Consider the following 17,647-nt stretch of genomic DNA (forward strand, 5'->3'; position numbering starts at 1 on the left):
TAAGGAGCCGAGTCTTACTCAAATGTCGCTTTTAGGCCAGGCAGAGAAGTCGCATCGTGGCTCTATATGTGTATATATATCATGTTCGGTCAATTCAACGGACGCTTGATCATAAGTCGGTGCATTTCTCCCCCCTTGCCCCTCTTTTGGCTGCGAAGCCTGTCGGACGAAGGGGCTTCTGTTCGAACCAAACAGATCGGGATTAGGGGGAGTTGCCCGCATGTAATTTCAGGGGTTCGGAGCACAGGCCACCATCCCAAGGTCAGTGCGCGTTTTTCTTTTGTGCTGTCACGGCTTTCCGCTCATTCGACACACATTGATTTTCCTCGGCGTTTCCTGACCTGTCGGAGGGGTTATCAACAACACCAACTTTTGCGTTTTCCCAACAGCCTGAGACAGGCAACTCCTTCTGACGACCGGAACCAACATGACCAGTCCTGCCTCGAGCCAATTGGACCCACAAAACCCTTGACCCCGGACCTGAATGTGCTCCACCCACATTTCCGACCGCTGATTCGCGCCTCGTGACAGCAGCTGGGTGGTTTTTCTCAGCAAACTTCTGGGTATCTTTTGCTGCATGGCGCCCGCTTCTGCATGCTCTTTTATTTATTTTGGTTTGACTTATCATCTAGCTACCAGGCAAGCCAAGTTCATGATATTGTCGCATGAGACAATAGTCATCTTTTGATGGTTGGTCGAATTACCCCAAAAGCGTTGGACGTTTCTTGGGCCTGCCAGACTACCTTTCATCCCAACTCCCCCCCTAGCCTTTACTGGTCGAGCTAGAGCTGCGATCCTCGTTTTGGTCTCGGCCGCCGCCGCTCTATCGACACCCGGTCCTTCTGCATGCAAGTTTGCACCCACCTGCAGGAGCCAGTTCGAGCTTTCCGCCAACCTCACACCGCATGCCTCCGAGACAACCCGGCGATCTTGAGTCGCTCCCACTTGAAACTTGGAGACGCACGTGTGAGAACAACCCCTGAACAGCCTTCGTCGCTTTCCGCTTTCCGGGCTCTGCCGACAAACCCGGTTAGTTGCACCAGATTACCCGACCCACGCCGTCGGCGCCGGCGCTCCCCCCATGATGGACCATTCCTCACTCGCTGCCGCCCCGCCTCCCATTCCTCGCAGGTCCCGAGAACGTGAGCGTGGCCGCCACGGTGACACATCTCCCGAACGCCGCCGCCGAGATCCTTCCCACCCCGCGCCGCCTGCCAAGACGACTCGCGACCGAGATCACAACGACGTCTTCGCCGGCTGGTCCACCCGAGACCGAGAGCGCTACGCCGAACGCTTCCTGCGAGACCAAGAACCCGACCAGGTTGGCCCGCTCCCCCCTGCGTCGCCCGAAGTCATCTCGTCCCTCATCACCTCTCTGTCCGCAATATCCAGGCCAGTGAGCAATCACTTTGACGGCCCCTCCTACCTAAGCCCAATTGGCTCGGCAAGTCCCATTTCGCTGTCACTCCCCGGCTCCCCCTCCCGCGGCGGATCGTTTGGTGTCGACTACGGCGCCTACGCAAAGCCGTCGCTGAAGCAACTACGAGAGGAGGATGTGCCCATAGAGGATCTCGCAGCCAGCGCCCCCGTCGTCCGGACGTCCAAGCCTCCCAGCGGCTTGTCGGTCCGAACGACTCCCAAGTCACCGAAGAGCCCAAGTTCTCGGGATTCATCCGGCCTGCGAGGCATCCTTTCGCGACGAAGTAGCGGCGCGCTTTCTCGTCCATCAAGTAAGGGTTCGGCAACATCCGGCGGCGAGAGTATCGGCAAGCTCAGCATCGAGCGCAGCCAAGAACCTTTGTCCCCCGGACCGGAAGGCCACAGCCTGAAGAAGCAACAGTCATACGATAGCTGGGGTAAAAAGACGGCGCGGAGTCAACGCGGCCTGATGTATATGAGTAGCAAGGAGAGGTTGCGCGAAAAGGAGGCCGAGAAGAAACGAGCGAGCATCGGGACCGTCGGGGCGAGCACCAACAGGCTCAGCTCGGCGAGCAATCCCACGACTCCGCGCCTCGACCCGCTATCCGCAGAGTCGATCATAAACGAGGAATCGCACGGGGATTTCACTGTAGGAGAATACAGCGCCCTAGAAGGGCCCATCGACACCCTGGCGAATCCCCGGTTGATACCTACGAGAGATTCGTCGCTGCGGAGGAGCAAGAGGTCCTCAGCGAGGGGATCCCGAACTTCAAAACGGGATAGCGAGGGCGGTGCGTACGGCACGATTATAGAACTAGAAGAGCAATCTAGCGCCACTCGAGGCTCGCGTAACGACGCGGCGCAACAACGTCAGCCCGACGGTCAAGGAATTGACCAGCCAAGTCTCGCCGCCGGCTTCACCCACGGCAATTCCGCCTCATTGGGCAAACCCCGCCCCGACGCGCCCGCCATGAGCCCATCCACGCCTGTGGTCAGCATGTTTTCCGACGCTCATGCGATCGACGACGGTGCACCCTCTCCTGCCGTCGCCCAAGGCCGTCGTCGGGATCGGGAAGCCAGCGCCGAGTACCGCCGTCGTTCCGGCCGGCTCACGCCAGATCCGTTCGGTGGATATGCCAGCGAAGGTGGCGGGACGACGGTCAAGAAGAAGCGCAGCAGTACGAAGCTCAAACGACTCTCGGGGGCGCCCAGCCTCACGCCCGACGCCGCGGAACTGGGGGCAACCGTGAACAAAAGGCATAGTGATCAGCCGACGGTGGCCTACGAGCGGCCCCAGAGCGCCGACAGTGTGGACGACTCTGTGGAAAGCTACTTATGCAGCCCTCGCCTCAGCCAGAAGATTAAGCACCCCCAAACAGGCCGCGTCGTCAGCTTCAGTGAGGTCGGGGACCCGAATGGGAGCGCCGTCTTTTGTTGTGTTGGCATGGGCTTGACGAGGTACATTACGGCATTCTACGACGAATTGGCCCTGACGCTGAAACTACGCCTGATAACGCCGGACCGTCCGGGCGTCGGTGACAGCGAGCCCTATGCCGAGGGCACCGCAACGCCTTTGGGCTGGCCTGGTATGTATTCTTCAAAAGCCATTCTAGCCCTCGATCCATGACTAACACTCGGCCCGTAGATGACGTATATGCTATTTGTCAGGCTCTCAAGATCACCAAGTTCTCGATCCTCGCGCATTCTGCCGGCGCTATTTATGCGCTTGCTACCGCACTCCGAATGCCCCAGCATATCCGCGGCAGGATACACCTGCTCGCGCCCTGGATACCACCCTCACAGATGAGCGTGTTTGGAGCAAGCGAGAAGACCCCATTACCCCCAACCAATGCCATCCCCACCAGTCAGAGGATATTAAGAGCACTCCCGACGCCGATTTTAAAGGCTGCCAACAGCAGCTTCATGACTGCAACGAGCTCTAGCATAACTAGTTCGTTACCAAAACAGAAACGCACCAAGCGTGATAAGAAGAATAAGGACAACAAGGATCAACCGAAGGGCATGTTCCACGCCGCGCTGGAAAACAAGGAGAATATCGACCCCGAGAATTCGAAGAGTTATGCCACCATACCGGCTGCAGACGAAAACATGGACCGCGTCCGGCCGGAAAACAGCACCACCAATAACGGTTCCCAGGGTCACGGCATCGGCGGGCATCGTCACCGCCGCTCCAACTCGTCCTATCAGGGGATGCGGAGGGAGTCAGAGGATCCGATTCTCTCCTCGGCGGCGGCGCTGGCCACTTCGCAGGCTGCCGACCGCGAGCGGCAGGAGCTGTATGACAGCCGCCTGACGCACGCGATCTGGCAGCTGGCGACAACGGGCGCCAACCCTGCGGTCGACCTGCTCGTGTGTCTGGAGCGCCGGCATACCATTGGCTTCCGTTATGTCGACATCACCCGGCCGGTGGTGATTCACCATGGAAGCCGGGACACGCGCGTGCCCGTGGACAACGTCCGGTGGCTGGGCAAGACGATGCGCCGGTGCGAGGTGCGCGTGCTCGAGGGTGAAGGCCACGGTTTGATGGCAAGCGCGCAAGTCATGGGCGGCGTGCTCATGGAGATTAGTACGGAATGGGAGGAGTGGTCGAGAGTGACGGGGGCCACCAAAAGAGAGACCGAGAGGACGAGAAGGAACACGATCGGGCAGCGGTGAGGCGTCACGTTTGGGGATTTATGAGTTCTTTTGTGTTGGAGCGGTGTTCTTGAATTGGCCATGGTGTCCTTATACCCCGTTTTGGATGAATGTTTGGAAGCCCACCCTGTCAGATATCCTGGGCCTGTCACGATACGTACATACATAATCACTAATACATGAAGTTTGGGGTCACCAACTAACTGACCTGCCCACATTCTCTCTATCGCCATCCACCCACCCACCCACCACCCATTCTCCCCCGCCCTACGGCCCATACTTTACAAGCGTAGACAGCCAACTCGAATTCGTCATTTACTCTCGCGCGGTCCATGGGAGACGTCTCCCCCGGAGTTACGCTGTCTCACGTCGATCAGCAACATTTGGCGACCGGCACTATGCACTTGGACGTATCGTCTTCTTCCTGTCGGCGGCGATCGGAAGAAGCATGCCACAGACGAGGGCAGGGTGCAGTTGGCAGGATATATTGAACGATCAGGACACCTTCCACTACCTCAAGGGAGACGAGGACAGTGACCTCTGATACCTGGACTTCCAGTGTCATAGCCTGCCGGTTGTCATATGGCACAATTACTGACGGTGCACTTACATGATTAAATGGTGGGGGTGGTGGGGATGGGTTGGGCGGGTTGTTGTTATCGGAGTTGTTGTTGGGGGTGGTGGTGGTGTCGCTGGCGGTGGGGGGGGTGTTGCTTTGAGTTTGGACCGCAGCGCGGCGATCATGCCCTCGGCCGCGTCGATGGCTGTGACGGAGCGCACGGAGGGGGCGAGCGCGAGGGAGAGGAGGCCGGTGCCGCAGCCGAGGTCCATGATGTCGTAGGTTGACAGGATTTCCGGGGGCGGGAGGCGGGCGAGGTAGGCCTTGTGGGCGAGGGCTGTGGCTAGCTGTACGGAGGGGTTTGAGTCCCAGGAGAGGGCTTCCTCGTTGAAGCGGGCGGTGTTGGCTTCTGTCATTTTGTTGGTGGTGTGCGAGAGGATTAGTGTTGTCGTGGTTGTTTGGGAGTTCAGTCGGTCGGGCGTGGTAAGGCTCTTGGTTTAGTATCGTATGTTACCACTACGTGCCCATGACCCAGCAGCGCGGGTATTCGAGGCTCAGGGGTTGACTCGGTTGGGTGGTTGGTGGTTGCACATACCACTGCGCATGACACTGGACGTGGAGCTGGCGGCCAGATGAGGGGTTGCCCGGTTGGGGCCCGCCCGGGAACGTGTGCCGAGTTCCATCATGACCTCGGTCAAAAAAGCCGATCTCCAACTACATACATAAATAGATAGGTTATTGAGGAGGAGGTGAGTACTGGATTTAACTATTATAGGAATACATAATCAGTTGGGATATCATCTAACTTCAACCGTATATTGGTCAACTGCTTTTGTCTTTCTTAAGTTTTCATTTCCTTTCCCCAATTCTTCTCTTTAATCCTCCTCAGTCGATTCCTATCTTCCAGGATATCTTTCCCTCTATGTTTTACTATTTTTCTTTTCGCCTCTTTTAGACCCGCCGTTGACCGAGTCTTACACCATCGCCTCGTCCTCCGCTGAATCGAACTTACACGACAGTGATTCATTTCCGGAAACGAGGAAGGTGCCAACAAACACCCCAAGACCGACCAGTCCAGTCGACCCCTAATGAGCATAATATGGTTGATCAGGCCTAGATCTTTAGTTTGAGGGTAGCATTGTCAGATACCAACTATATGCCACCACCACGCTAAACATCCAGTCACTCGATTGATACTCCCCAATGTCTCTCGGTGGGACACCCATTGCTGCTGTCAGATTTGGAATCGCTTTGGAGAACGACAATCACGAGAAATTTGCCCTAGAGGCTCATTATTGAAGCGAAGCTTCAATTGATGAGTCTCTGAGATGTAATCTGTACAATGTACATTGAGGAAGCGAAGAAGGAATGCTTCGATTCATTTACTGGGCGAATCCTCCAGAGTTTCTCAAGGAGCGATTGGATGCCACAGAACTGGCGTACTTAGCGTACTTGGCGTTGTGGCTCTGTGGCTCGATACATCTATCGCCAGATTGGGCGGGTGGGGGTTGGGGGTGACGTTGGGAGCGCCGCAGGCAAAAAAGCAGGGACCCGGCTACGGAGCGTCAAACCCTCCTTACTCCCAAAACCCAAATCGCATTCAGAATTTCATCCACACACCCCACCGTTCCACCTGCAAACCTTCACCAAACCTCGCTTTCAGCAATTAATCCACTTCGCATGCAACAGCGGGAATAAGATTGTATTCAGCCACATTACGCCACGTCTTGCGCATCAAGCTTCTTCCGGTTAGATCATCCTTAATTGTACCGATCAGCTTGTCACTAACATTCTTTCCAAGCGCACCTGTCTCGAGATTGTACCGACCGGCCGTTTTCCTGTTTTGAAAAATATAAGGATCTCATCATCATCGTCAGAGTTATACTCATTGGCTTCAGACTCGCTAGTCTCAGGCTCCTCCTTAACTCTTTCCTCCTGATCCTTCTTTGTCACCTTGTCCTGCTCTAACTTAGCCTTCTTCGACAAGACAGAAAGACCCCCCACAAGCTTCGAGCTTGACGCAATGGCTGTTAACCCCTGGGTATCTGATCGAGCACGTTTTGCTGTCTTCTTGACAGCTAGGTCCTCCCTTTCCTCCCGTACGACAGGGTATAGTTTCTCCTTGAGGAGATACAGAGACACATTCTCATCAGGCTTGACATTCCCCCTATTTGTTGTTGCCTTGTGAAGGTCACGGAATGTGACAGGTCTCTCTGGATCAAGGCTAGTCATCTCAGATACTTTCTTGTTCTTGCCAGCTGAGAGTTTGCCGATGAATCGAAACTCAGATGGTGCAAACTTCTTGGCCCTGCAGGCATTGTCAAGCAAGTACCGGATAATGTGTTCGTGATTGGCAAAGTGCTGATCAAGAGGCACTTGGACTGGAAGACAAGAGCTGATTGAGCCAACTTCAGTCCATCGACGAGTCTCCTGCCCCCCGATGGTGACAACATCCACATCTGCAGCGAAGACCTCCAGTGTAATTGAGATCACAACTGGAGAAGGTTGAACAGGCTTGACGTTTGGGTTTGGAGAGTTGCGTTCGGCAAGAGCAGTTGAGTGAGCTTTGTTGAACCCAGTAAGTGCCTGCCCCGCTTGAGATGGACGAGGGGTAGTTGTAATATCAGGAGTCGACTGGGTAGGCTGGACAGACTGGCTAGGTTGGGCAGGAGGTATAGCGACAGGCGAAACAGGGGTTAGGGCAGAATTGGCTGAAATTCCATGATCCGAGTCGTCGTCAGAAACGAGGTCGAGCAGGAGCGTAGTCTTGCATCTCTTGCAGACCTCCGTGAACTTGGCGGAGCCGGGTACAGGGTGGCGTTTGCCGGTAACAGGGCAAAAGGGGTCCAACATCTGGTGGGGTAGGGCAGGAGTGGTTCGATCAAGCGTGATCGAACGCAATCAAGCTTAAATAAATGTGTCTTAGAAGGAAAGAAATAGAGTAAGATTTTAAAAAATAAATAACTAATCCTTGAAAAAAGAATGGCGGAGCTGGTTGACAATCCATGCTGTCGTCATAATGTCTGTCTCGCAGTTGCTAAGAAGGTCGGGAGGATTGGGCAATGTGACCCCTTTGTATGTGAAGAATGACATCGGCTTCGGAGCCATGGTCTGCTTGAGCCGCGATTGATGAGCGAGCAAGAAACTTAGTTTCTAGAATTGAAAACTTACAGGTCTCGAAGTCGCGGGCGAGGTGGTGGGCAGGACATTGTTAGCGACAAGCTCGTCGGTACAATCAAGGATGATTGAACGTAATGGAGCTTCATGCGCGGGAGGCGGGGTAATGTGGCTGGAGATGATCTGGTTGCCGTAATTGCATGCGAAATGGTTTTGTTGGACGTTATATGGGTTTAACGAATATTGGCACAGCGCAGGACACGGGGTTCATTGGGGTCGAAATTGAATGGGTTCAACTGATTTCTTGATTGATGATTCTCGCAGATTCGGAAGCCGCCTTTTCTCTGTCCCCAATTCGGGTCTGGTGCCTGGGGCTTACCAAGGTGGCCTGAGGCAGTCTGATTACTCATCCTTTCCAACAGGTTTTCAGTTTGCAATCGGGATTTGGTTGGGGCTTCTGGCACTGGTTGGGTGAACCGAGTGAAAATTTTGGAGGCGATTTGGGTTTTGGGAGTAAGGAGGGTTTGACGCTCCGTAGTTTTGGGAGTAAGGAGGATTTGACGCTCCGTACCCGGCCCATGGGGTGTTGGTTGCCTATTACTTCTTAAATTTTCCGTTCAAACTCCTTCGTGTTTCCATTGTCACGCTGGAAACCCATGGCGACAATTACAACAACGTTCCGACCGCATCCGACATGCTATGCGCCGTCAAATCTCTGGCTTGATGCCTCTAATACCATTTGGCCATGCGGCACAGAAATTTCCTCACCGCCCGTGTGCACTTTTATCTACCTAGGACGTCCCAGGAATGGGAACCATGATGACCCGTGCAATCAGAATCATTGGACCACCACCGGAGCCACCATGTTCACGAACATCGCATACAGTGCTTGCCCGGAAGGCATGACGGGCGCCCAAACCGAGACGAATGAGTATACGGGCATCACCACTGTGCAAACAATCTGCTGTCCGACGTGAGAAACATCTTATTGAGTCCCAGCTGCGTGTTGATAACTGACCGAAGTGCTCACCCTTTGCATCGTCATAGAGCCTATGACTTCGCCGTAGTCACGCTAGCCCAGCCTTCGGTTCCGCCTCCTATCCCCAGTGACGGCACCACGTACTCGGCGGTAATTCCCAGCACATATACCGTCTGCAAGGCCGCTTCTGTGAAGGAACTCTCAGACCAGGAGGTCACCTTAACCGTCTCACGGAACCAGTCGCATCCCACATTGATCACCAAGACAAAATGGGACTATGAAAACGGCTTCATCGTCGCGACACCGGCTGTGATCTCCAAACGCCTTTATACAGACCCCGTAGCTGGTACAGCCTCGACCTGCTTTGGGCCCTGGTGGGGCTGTACACAGAGTAACCCGTTTGTCCCCCGTCTAACTTCCGCCCCGCGCCCGTGGGACCGAGAAACCCTCCGCCCCCTACCGGCCGTCACCCAACCCACATTGGCACCATCCTGCCCCTCGGGCGCCAACCCTTGATTCGTCTCCGGGACCTGTCCCGCCCTTTCCGGCAACAGCATCCGCCGCTTCTGTCCGCTCTAGTGGTATGGTAGGGCACATCGGGTGGCTGATGGACAGTCCCAACTGAACGTAGCGGAAATGGGATGCTACGAACGACGTGAGGCAGCCTATGTAACTGTATTACACGTCCGCACCGTCGACTGAAATGGTTGAGGCGGTGCCGAGGGGTGATCTTTGGGCGGTGTCGTTGGTGGTGGTTGTGGTCCCGGATGCACGCGTAGTTCCTGGGGCGTTGGGATACCCGGGTGTGGTGCTGGAGAAATGATCCATGTGTGTATAGGTAGTATCTACTCTTTCGATATTGTGCATATCAACAAACCTTGGCAGCACAACGTGAACAAGGACCTTTTAGCTGGGGCTTAACTATGCCAAGTTGTGACAATGCATAGTCCGGCCTTGGTATGTATATTATAGGGATCTATTCTTGCGTTAATAAACTCAAGGCTCCCAAGCTGATCTCCGAGGTTCCATTGGAGCCTTTACAAGCTTCTCGGTACTGTACCCCCTGTACAGGCCATAAGTACGCTCGAAACCTTTTCGTATATGGTGAACACTATTCCACCACTCAAAATCAGGCGGCCAAGCCGCATTGTGCTTCCCTTCCAAAGTCCACGCAAGCCTGCGTCGATCCATATACTCGTGGCGGCCTCCAAGGTGGTAGCGCCCTTGGCGCTCTGTGTCCTGCTCTTGATGGTATCAAACGGCTGGGTCGCATACACCGTGATAGTGCCTGCAATCGCACCCAGAGCGAAGGTTGTTATGCTGTTTTGTGGCATCCCGCTCTTCTGCCACATCTGCTTCAGCATGTTGTAGGAACCCATGCGGACGGCCGACGTTGTACATTGTTTCAACGTTGTCGACGACAGTCCTTTGTACAGCGTCGTGATTCCCTGCTCCTTGACCAGTATCCCGGCGGCATGCGCGCTGGAGCGGTATCTCTTTGCACCCCGGGCATCATCGATCCTGTTTTTATTAGTTTGTTTTCGTTTTAGATGGCAAAGGTAGGTTTTACTGACATTGCAGTCTTAATCCTCTCAGTCGGCGTCACGGCCGCGACGCTCTCCAGAGCCCCGGCTACCATGCCAGCAAAGAGGGACTGTGTGGCAGTGAGATGACCTGACGGGTCGGATAGATGGTTTTTGATGCTATCAAACGACATGAAGCGCACCCCGGCTTTGAGAGCGGTGCCCTGGATTTGATGTTAGTAGATACATGGCTTGCTCTTGGTGAGCACGGAAGTCCACGAACCACGATCAGAGTCGAGCATCCCACATACAGAGCACCGATTCCCGCTTCGGCAACGGTGTGTTTGATAAGAACCAAGGGGTTCAAGTTTTGGGTAGCTGCACCCGCTCTTAGCTGAAGCCTGGTCTTGGCAAATTCGAAGGGATACTGCTCAGCTCGTCAGCAATCTCGTCTTCCCCCGAGAATAACAAGTTTAATGCCCACTGTGATAGCGGCTTCAGAAGCGCCTGCGACCGCACCCGATACCACGGAAACCAAAGGGGACACTTTCTTGGCCTCGGTGCGCTGTGTCTGCCCCGCAGGCCTGGGTGTGGTCATTGCAAGTACTTGAGCCATGAGATGAGCGGCGTAAGAGGTGACTGTCCATATCTGGATATCATATTCACAGGCAGGCCGCAAGGCATTATTTAGTGCGGGTATGCTAGGTACAAGAGCTCGCTGTGGGGTTGGGGTTTGAACGATGGAGCACTTACTTCCCGCTGGTTGATTCCGCGGAAGGCGGCACTGCTTGACACATCACCTTCCGCGGCATCTGATACCTTACCCACCGAGCACCCTTCCCGGTGGGCCCTGCCCTACACTGACCAGTGCCGAAATGCCGCGGGTTATCTTTCCCCACCACTCACTCCACCTGAAATTGAACTCAGTCGCCTCCTGTCTCTCACAAATCATGGAGCTCACTAAAAATCAAATCCGCGCCGCGGAAACAATCAACGATGTCGTCGAGCAACAGCAGCGTGGCCACAGCACAAAGATCCCGGAAACGGCGGGCGGCAGCTGCCTGTAGCTTTTGCAAGCTCCGCAAAGTTTGGGCCTCCATTCCGACTCGCTGTCATGGCAAACGCTGACCATCGGTGACGCGTGTCAAGATTAAGTGCAACAACGAAGAGCCCAAATGTGCCAATTGCAGAACTTACGGGAAGGAATGTGTCTACGTACCGGCGAAAGCTCGGCGGCCCCGGGTACCTACCACCCCAAACGCAGGGGCATCGCCCGCGGCGGAGATCATGGTAGCCCGGGAGAGTCCCAGGACCCCCAATAACGGTGGTTCTCATGTCACTACCAATCCAACCGTGCCCGTGACATCTGCGCCTCCCAGCCGCTGTCCCACGGAAAGGGCCGGAGAACCAACTGTTCGCGAGACTTCTCGTCATGGCTTCCAGGACCGAAGTGCCGAGACCCTTGATGGCAACCAGGATGCAAACCAATCCGCTGGGCCAGCGACTACGAACTACTACGGCCCAACAAGTGCACACTTCGAAGCGCCTACCCCACATTGTGGCCGAGGAGCCCTGAAGCCGCCAGAGCGGGTATTGCCCCCGGACCTCGTGGAGAAGGTCTTGATGGCGGAGGCGGCGCACCAGCGGCAGATGGAGACCATCAACTTCGCGGCCGGAAAGCTTGACTTCGACGGCGTCGACCCGGAGCTTGGCCTTCACCTGCTTTCTCTACATTGGAACCGTCAGCATCACTCGTTTTTGCTGACCTATCGTCCCGCCTTCATGCGCGATATGGCCTGCGGCGGCAAGTATTTTTCCAAGTTGCTGCTCAATGCCATCTACTTTGGCGCTTCTAAATTCAGCCCTCGCCTGGAGCTGCGGCGCGACCCAGACGACGTACGCACTGCGGGCTGGACCTTTCGACAGCGGGTGAAGGACCTTCTAGGGGGTGCGCTCGATCAGAGCGAGATCACTACCATCCAGGCCCTCCTCGTCATGACCAACTCGCTCTTTGCTCTTGGCGACGAACGCAGCGCCGCGTGGTTGTATGCGGGCCTTGCTTTTCGCATGGTGATAGATCTCGGTATCCACGTCGACCGGCCCTATATCTTGGGGTCTAGCGGACTTTCCGACGAGGATGTCGAGATCCATAGGCGTGTCTTCTGGGGGGCCTTCGTCGTCGACAAGATCCAGTCGCTGTATCAAGGACGGCCGCCGAGCCTCCAGGACATCGACACACGGGTACCTCTGGTTTTCCGCGACCGATATGAAGAGCTGGATTACTGGACTCCGTTCGCTTTCAACGCCTCGAGCAACTATCCCGGATGTCCCGCCTACAGCGTGTCCACGTTTACCGAGCTCTGTAAACTGTGCGTTATCATGAACCAGATCATCAACAAGCTGTACGCGGAAAAGAGTGTCCGAAAGCACCCTTCGCAACTGCATGGTGACCTTGAGACGCTCAAGAAGCAGCTTGAGCTTTGGAGCAGCGAACTCCCCGAGCACCTGGTCTACCTCTCGGCCCACGCCAGCAAACCAACGCCACCGCCTCATGTACTGTCCCTGCAAGCCATGTTCAATGTGCTCCTCATCCTCCTGAACCGACCCTTTGTTTCAGAAGGCCGCCTAGAATCGCAGACGGTGGTCGCCGAAGCCTTTGCGTCGTGCGCAACGGCTGCCACGCGCATTGTGCACCTACTCGAGGCCTACGAGCGAGCCTTTTCTATCGCCCGCGCGCCATATCTCATCTCCTATGCCACCTATGTGAGCGCCACCATTCACGTGCGGATTGCGGCCCAGCGCGAGCCCGGCTCCGAAGCGCACGTCTGCCTGCAGACATGCCTTGGGGTTCTGGAGACAAATCAGGAGACGAACTGGGCCGTTCGAAAAGCTACCAAAGTCATCATCGATCTTGCCGATCGGATGAACGTAAAAGTACGCCCCAGAAGCCGCCGCATGGTGACAGACACGCGCGCCAGTGACATGGCGCGGCCTGGGGGCGAGTCGGCGAGGGGAAACAGCAGTTTTGGGAACATCTCCGCTGGGAGACCGGATTCGTTCCTCATGACGCCGAGCTCCCGACAGGATCCTTCTACAGCTGCGTCTCGCCAATTTGACATGGACGCCATCATCCAGAGTTTCATGCAAGAACAGAGCGAGCTTACCGGCCGGAATCAGCCGACGATCCAGTACACAGCTCCTAACGCCGGTGCTTTGACCTCGCCCGGCATAGCTTCCGTTCCGCGGCAACTGGACCCGTGGCAGACTCAAATAGACCCACTTCTCACCCCCGACTTCTTGCCGGACGACGCCTTGTTCGGCTTTAATCGTGTGGCTTTGGACCCGGCCTGGTGGGGGGACCAATCTTGGGGCAACGGATGAGATACAGGACGGTGGTTAGAACGCAGCTGGTAACGGATCCCGCCGTGCCGGTAGCCGTGCGGTTCCGCGGCATCACAGATGCAGACGTGTGTCTAGCCAGACACAGGGAGGGAAGGTATATTGATATGCCCCTCGCTGCCACTTGCACGGATGCGGTTGCTAGTTTTATTTTGCGCTTAGCTTTTTAGTTTTACTTTGCGCTTAGCTTTTAGAGCATGTCCGGGGCGATCCTAGCGGCGGCTGCATTTCCACCCCCTATCTACGCAGAGTGCTTGCTCCCACGACTCGCCATGGCCATCCAGGAGAGAACACGACGCTGTGCAGTACGCTCGGTAATGATGCGTGCTGGCACATCCAAGGGTCTGTTCTTTCGACGAGAAGATCTCCCCCGGAATGTTAGCGAATGGTCACCCATCATCCTGGGCGCCATGGGGTCTTTGGATAACGACTTGCGCCAGCTCAACGGCGTCGGTGGCGGCTCCTCCACAACATCCAAGGTTGCCGTCGTGGCACGATCCAAACGACCGAAACGTGGATGTGGACTACACCTTCATCCAGGTCCCTGTTGGCAGGGGGGAGTTGGACTTTTCGGGAAACTGCGGAAACATGGTCTCCGGCGTAGGCCCATTTGCCGTGGATGAGGGCATGGTGATGACAGATCCCGGCGCTTCCAAAGTAGGTTACAACTGCCCTGGCGCCCCCCTCCCCCCCCTCCCCCCCCCCCTTCCTCCTCCCTCGAACCTAAAGTTGACATAGTTCAGGCTGATGTGCGCATTTTCAACACCAACACGGGTCGCCTCATTGTCGACACGGTTGAGCTGGACGAGACAGGTCTCTTCGAGCCGAACGGCGATTGCCGCATTGGCGGATTCGGCGGGACGAGGAGCCGCATCGATGTCAGCTTTGTTGAGCCAGCCGGTAGGATGACTGGCAGTTTACTTCCGACGGGACAACCGGAAGAGACGCTACGCATCGATTTTGGCCCATCCGTGGGCAAGCACGACGTCGGTGTGACCCTTCTGGACGCCGCCAATCCTTTCGTCTTTGTGGACCAGAGCAGCCTGCCACAAAACCTGCCCTCCCCCCCAGATTCACTCGGCGCCCATGCCTGGGTAGAGCAGATACGACGGGCCGGTGCCGTGCGCTATGGCCTTGCATCGACGTTGGAAAATGCCGCCAAGGTCCGCGGGACCCCCAAGATTGCCTTGCTACAACCACCAGAGGACGGCAGCAAGCAAGATATCCGCGTTCTGTCGTATAGCATGGGGAAACCTCACCCAAGTCTTCAGCTCACGGGCGCAGTGTGTCTTGCGGCAGCGCTCTGCGTGCCCGGCACTGTGGCCCACCGACTATCCCGTCCCTCTGCTATCGCGGCTGGACAGGGGCCTCCAACCCCCCCGGAGAGTGAAGATGGCACAGGGAACCACGGTGATGTATCATCAGAAGCGGTGCAGCTTTTGCAGAAGCAAGAACGGATGGTGCTGGTGGGCCACCCCACGGGACAAATCGAAGTCGCGATTGGCTGGCAGCTGGGTCGCGATGGCGAAGTAAGGATTGAATATGCCAAGGTTTTTCGGACGGCTAGGAGGATATTTGCTGGTGAAGTTGTCGTGGATCTGGCGTACGGCCGGCAAATGTGTGGCGAGGCGGTTTGAAGCACCAAAACTTGAAGGTCTCATGATGAAAATACAGAATTTTACATGGGGTAGATAAGATGTAAACTACATAGCATTGTCGAATTTCACGAGTTAGAGCAAGTCACGTTTGCGGGTCTGCAAGTCCCTTATTGAGGAGGCCAAATCCCACGTTTAGGAGACCATTAACACCCGTGACCGAATTCCCTCTCATTAAAACGGACCTGGAAGTTATCTTTCCAGGAGTATGCACATCCTTTGCTTCGGCTTTCTAATGGGAGGCCCCGAACGTGGTGTGCAGCGCAGCGTGGCCGAGTCTCGGCGGGCTACGATCACCACCAGCACGGTTCCGCGGAAGCTGTGCGGCACGGAACTTACAACTACAGACGCCTTCCCAGTAGCATGGCTCACGTTCCTTGTACGTGTAGTTAGCGTGGTTCCGCCCCCCCGCGTTTCCTCCCCACAACCCCATGGGGTCTTGAACTCTAAGCCAAAGTGGATCGGAGTCTGGGGATTATAAAGGCGCTCTCAAGACAGTCCCTTCAGACAGTTCGTCACCTGCACATCCTGGCCCGAACAGCAGCTCGCCCATGATGAGAGCCTCCCAGCACAATGAGCACCTCACCATCCCAGCGCCCAAGGAGGTATACAATTTCCGCGTGTACCTTCTGGCCTTGGTATCCAGCATGGGCGCCTTTATGTTTGGCTACGACCTGGGCTTCATCGGCACGGCCTTGGTCCTGCCCTCGTTCAAGAGGTTGGTACCGCACTCATGCTCTGGTGAGGAGCGTTGACTGACTCGTACTGCGCAGAGATTTCGCCCTGCTTGATGCCTCAAACAACGATGCAAAGGCATTCCACGCCAACGTAATATCCCTCCTCATCGCCGGCTGCATCCTGGGATCATTCGTCGCCGGGCCGTTCAGCGATCGCTTCGGGCGCCTCAAAACGATGCTGCTCCTCACCATCTTCTTCGTGGCCGGATCCGCAGTCCAGACCGGCGCGAGAGGTTCCTACGCCGCTCTGCTCGCGGGCCGGGGCATCGGAGGCATCGGCGTCGGCATGGCCACCATGATCGTCCCCACCTACGTCGCCGAACTGTCACCGCCCGCCATCCGCGGCCGGCTGATTGGTATCTATGAGTGCTTCGTCTCGGGCGGCACGTTTGTCGGCTTCTGGATCAACTACGGGCTTGCAAGGAACATTTCCGACTCCGACTCGGCACAGTGGGAGGTCAGCTTCGGTGTCCAGCTGATCCCTGGGGGGTTGCTTGCGCTGGGCTTGCTGTGGATGCCGGAATCGCCGCGCTGGCTGGCTCGCCACAAGGGTCCGGGGGCATGCATCGCCGTCCTGGAGAAGCTGCGCAAGATCCCGGCAGACCACCCGTACATGGTGGAGGAGTCCACCGGTATCTTGAACCAGATCGCGTACGAAGATTCCGTAGCCGGGCCGAGCGGAGTCAAGGCGACCCTGCGTGAGATGGCGGAACCAAGCAACCGCAGACGCCTTAGTATCGGCGTTGTGCTGTTCGTCTTCATGCAGATGGCGGGCTCGAACGCCATCAACTACTACAGCCCGACCATTTTTGAGTCTGTCGGTATTACCGGTGTCAACAACGGGCTGTTTGCAACGGGAATTTACGGTCTTGTGCGCTTCATCGCCACAATGATCTCGATGCTGTGGGTTGTTGATCGTTTCGGGCGTACTCGCATGCTGATGATTGGAGCCGCCGCCATGGTAAGTCGCATCCCCCTGTGGAATATGCCGCTCTTCTAACTTTCTATCTTATAGGCTTTTGCACTGTTCTTCATCGGGGCCTATATCAAAATTGGGCAGCCCTCGGCGCAGGGCGGTGTTAGCGCCGGCGGTTACGCTTCGATCGTCATGATATACATTTACGCCGTGGGCTGGTGCTTTTCATACGGGGGTGTGCCATGGATCATCGCCGCTGAGATCTTCCCGCTAAGAATCCGAGGAGCTTGTATATCCATATGCGTGGCAACGCACTGGATCTTCAACTTTATGATCGCGCGCGCCACACCGTACATGATCGCTGACATTGGCTATGGAACTTACTTCCTCTTCGCCGCCTGTATTACCCTTTCCATACCCTGGGTGTATTTCTTCGTCCCGGAGACTAAAAATCTCAGTCTCGAGGAAATGGACCGCCTATTTGGGGTTCAAGTCTTTGAGAACAGCGTGGATGTCGAAAAGGCTGCTGTCTCTCAAGTGGAGGAAGTCGAGTAGCCCGGCGGGCATCTAGCCATGATAGATGAATAGAATAGCATATCGAAAGCTTCATGTTGCACACACACTTATCTCACAACGCAATCAGGCCGGATGGGCGGAGGTGACTGTTGCACCTGGCGCAGACTCCCCG

At 55.9% G+C, this 17,647-nt stretch overlaps 6 protein-coding genes across 6 annotated transcripts; 3 read left to right on the forward strand and 3 right to left on the reverse strand.

Moving 5' to 3' along the window:
* Positions 1-1,084: 1,084 nt before the first annotated feature.
* On the forward strand, positions 1,085-4,095 carry CHGG_04086 (uncharacterized protein; the record flags this gene model as incomplete). The annotated part of the gene is made up of 2 exons (XM_001223299.1): positions 1,085-3,005; positions 3,065-4,095. The coding sequence occupies 2 exons, from the start codon at positions 1,085-1,087 to the stop codon at positions 4,093-4,095; spliced, it is 2,952 nt and encodes a 983-aa protein (XP_001223300.1).
* Positions 4,096-4,584: 489 nt separating this feature from the next.
* CHGG_04087 (uncharacterized protein) lies at positions 4,585-5,049 on the reverse strand (the record flags this gene model as incomplete). The annotated part of the gene is made up of 2 exons (XM_001223300.1): positions 4,585-4,621; positions 4,802-5,049. The coding sequence occupies 2 exons, from the start codon at positions 5,047-5,049 to the stop codon at positions 4,585-4,587; spliced, it is 285 nt and encodes a 94-aa protein (XP_001223301.1).
* A 1,250-nt stretch (positions 5,050-6,299) lies between these two features.
* On the reverse strand, positions 6,300-7,486 carry CHGG_04088 (uncharacterized protein; the record flags this gene model as incomplete). The annotated part of the gene is made up of 2 exons (XM_001223301.1): positions 6,300-6,417; positions 6,519-7,486. 2 exons carry the CDS (start codon positions 7,484-7,486, stop codon positions 6,300-6,302), a joined length of 1,086 nt encoding a protein of 361 aa, XP_001223302.1.
* Positions 7,487-8,541: 1,055 nt separating this feature from the next.
* On the reverse strand, positions 8,542-10,850 carry CHGG_04089 (uncharacterized protein; the record flags this gene model as incomplete). The annotated part of the gene is made up of 7 exons (XM_001223302.1): positions 8,542-8,714; positions 8,769-8,800; positions 9,066-9,304; positions 9,607-9,650; positions 9,925-10,250; positions 10,304-10,476; positions 10,737-10,850. 7 exons carry the CDS (start codon positions 10,848-10,850, stop codon positions 8,542-8,544), a joined length of 1,101 nt encoding a protein of 366 aa, XP_001223303.1.
* A 689-nt stretch (positions 10,851-11,539) lies between these two features.
* On the forward strand, positions 11,540-15,288 carry CHGG_04090 (uncharacterized protein; the record flags this gene model as incomplete). Its single annotated transcript, XM_001223303.1, has 3 exons — positions 11,540-13,602; positions 13,993-14,308; positions 14,395-15,288. 3 exons carry the CDS (start codon positions 11,540-11,542, stop codon positions 15,286-15,288), a joined length of 3,273 nt encoding a protein of 1,090 aa, XP_001223304.1.
* Positions 15,289-15,953: 665 nt separating this feature from the next.
* Positions 15,954-17,514, forward strand: CHGG_04091 (uncharacterized protein; the record flags this gene model as incomplete). The annotated part of the gene is made up of 3 exons (XM_001223304.1): positions 15,954-16,024; positions 16,080-17,004; positions 17,059-17,514. The coding sequence occupies 3 exons, from the start codon at positions 15,954-15,956 to the stop codon at positions 17,512-17,514; spliced, it is 1,452 nt and encodes a 483-aa protein (XP_001223305.1).
* Positions 17,515-17,647: the final 133 nt, after the last annotated feature.

Source organism: Chaetomium globosum, genomic scaffold (assembly GCF_000143365.1).
Source record: "Chaetomium globosum CBS 148.51 scaffold_4 genomic scaffold, whole genome shotgun sequence".
In the NCBI taxonomy this organism is placed as follows: Eukaryota; Fungi; Ascomycota; class Sordariomycetes; order Sordariales; family Chaetomiaceae; genus Chaetomium; species Chaetomium globosum.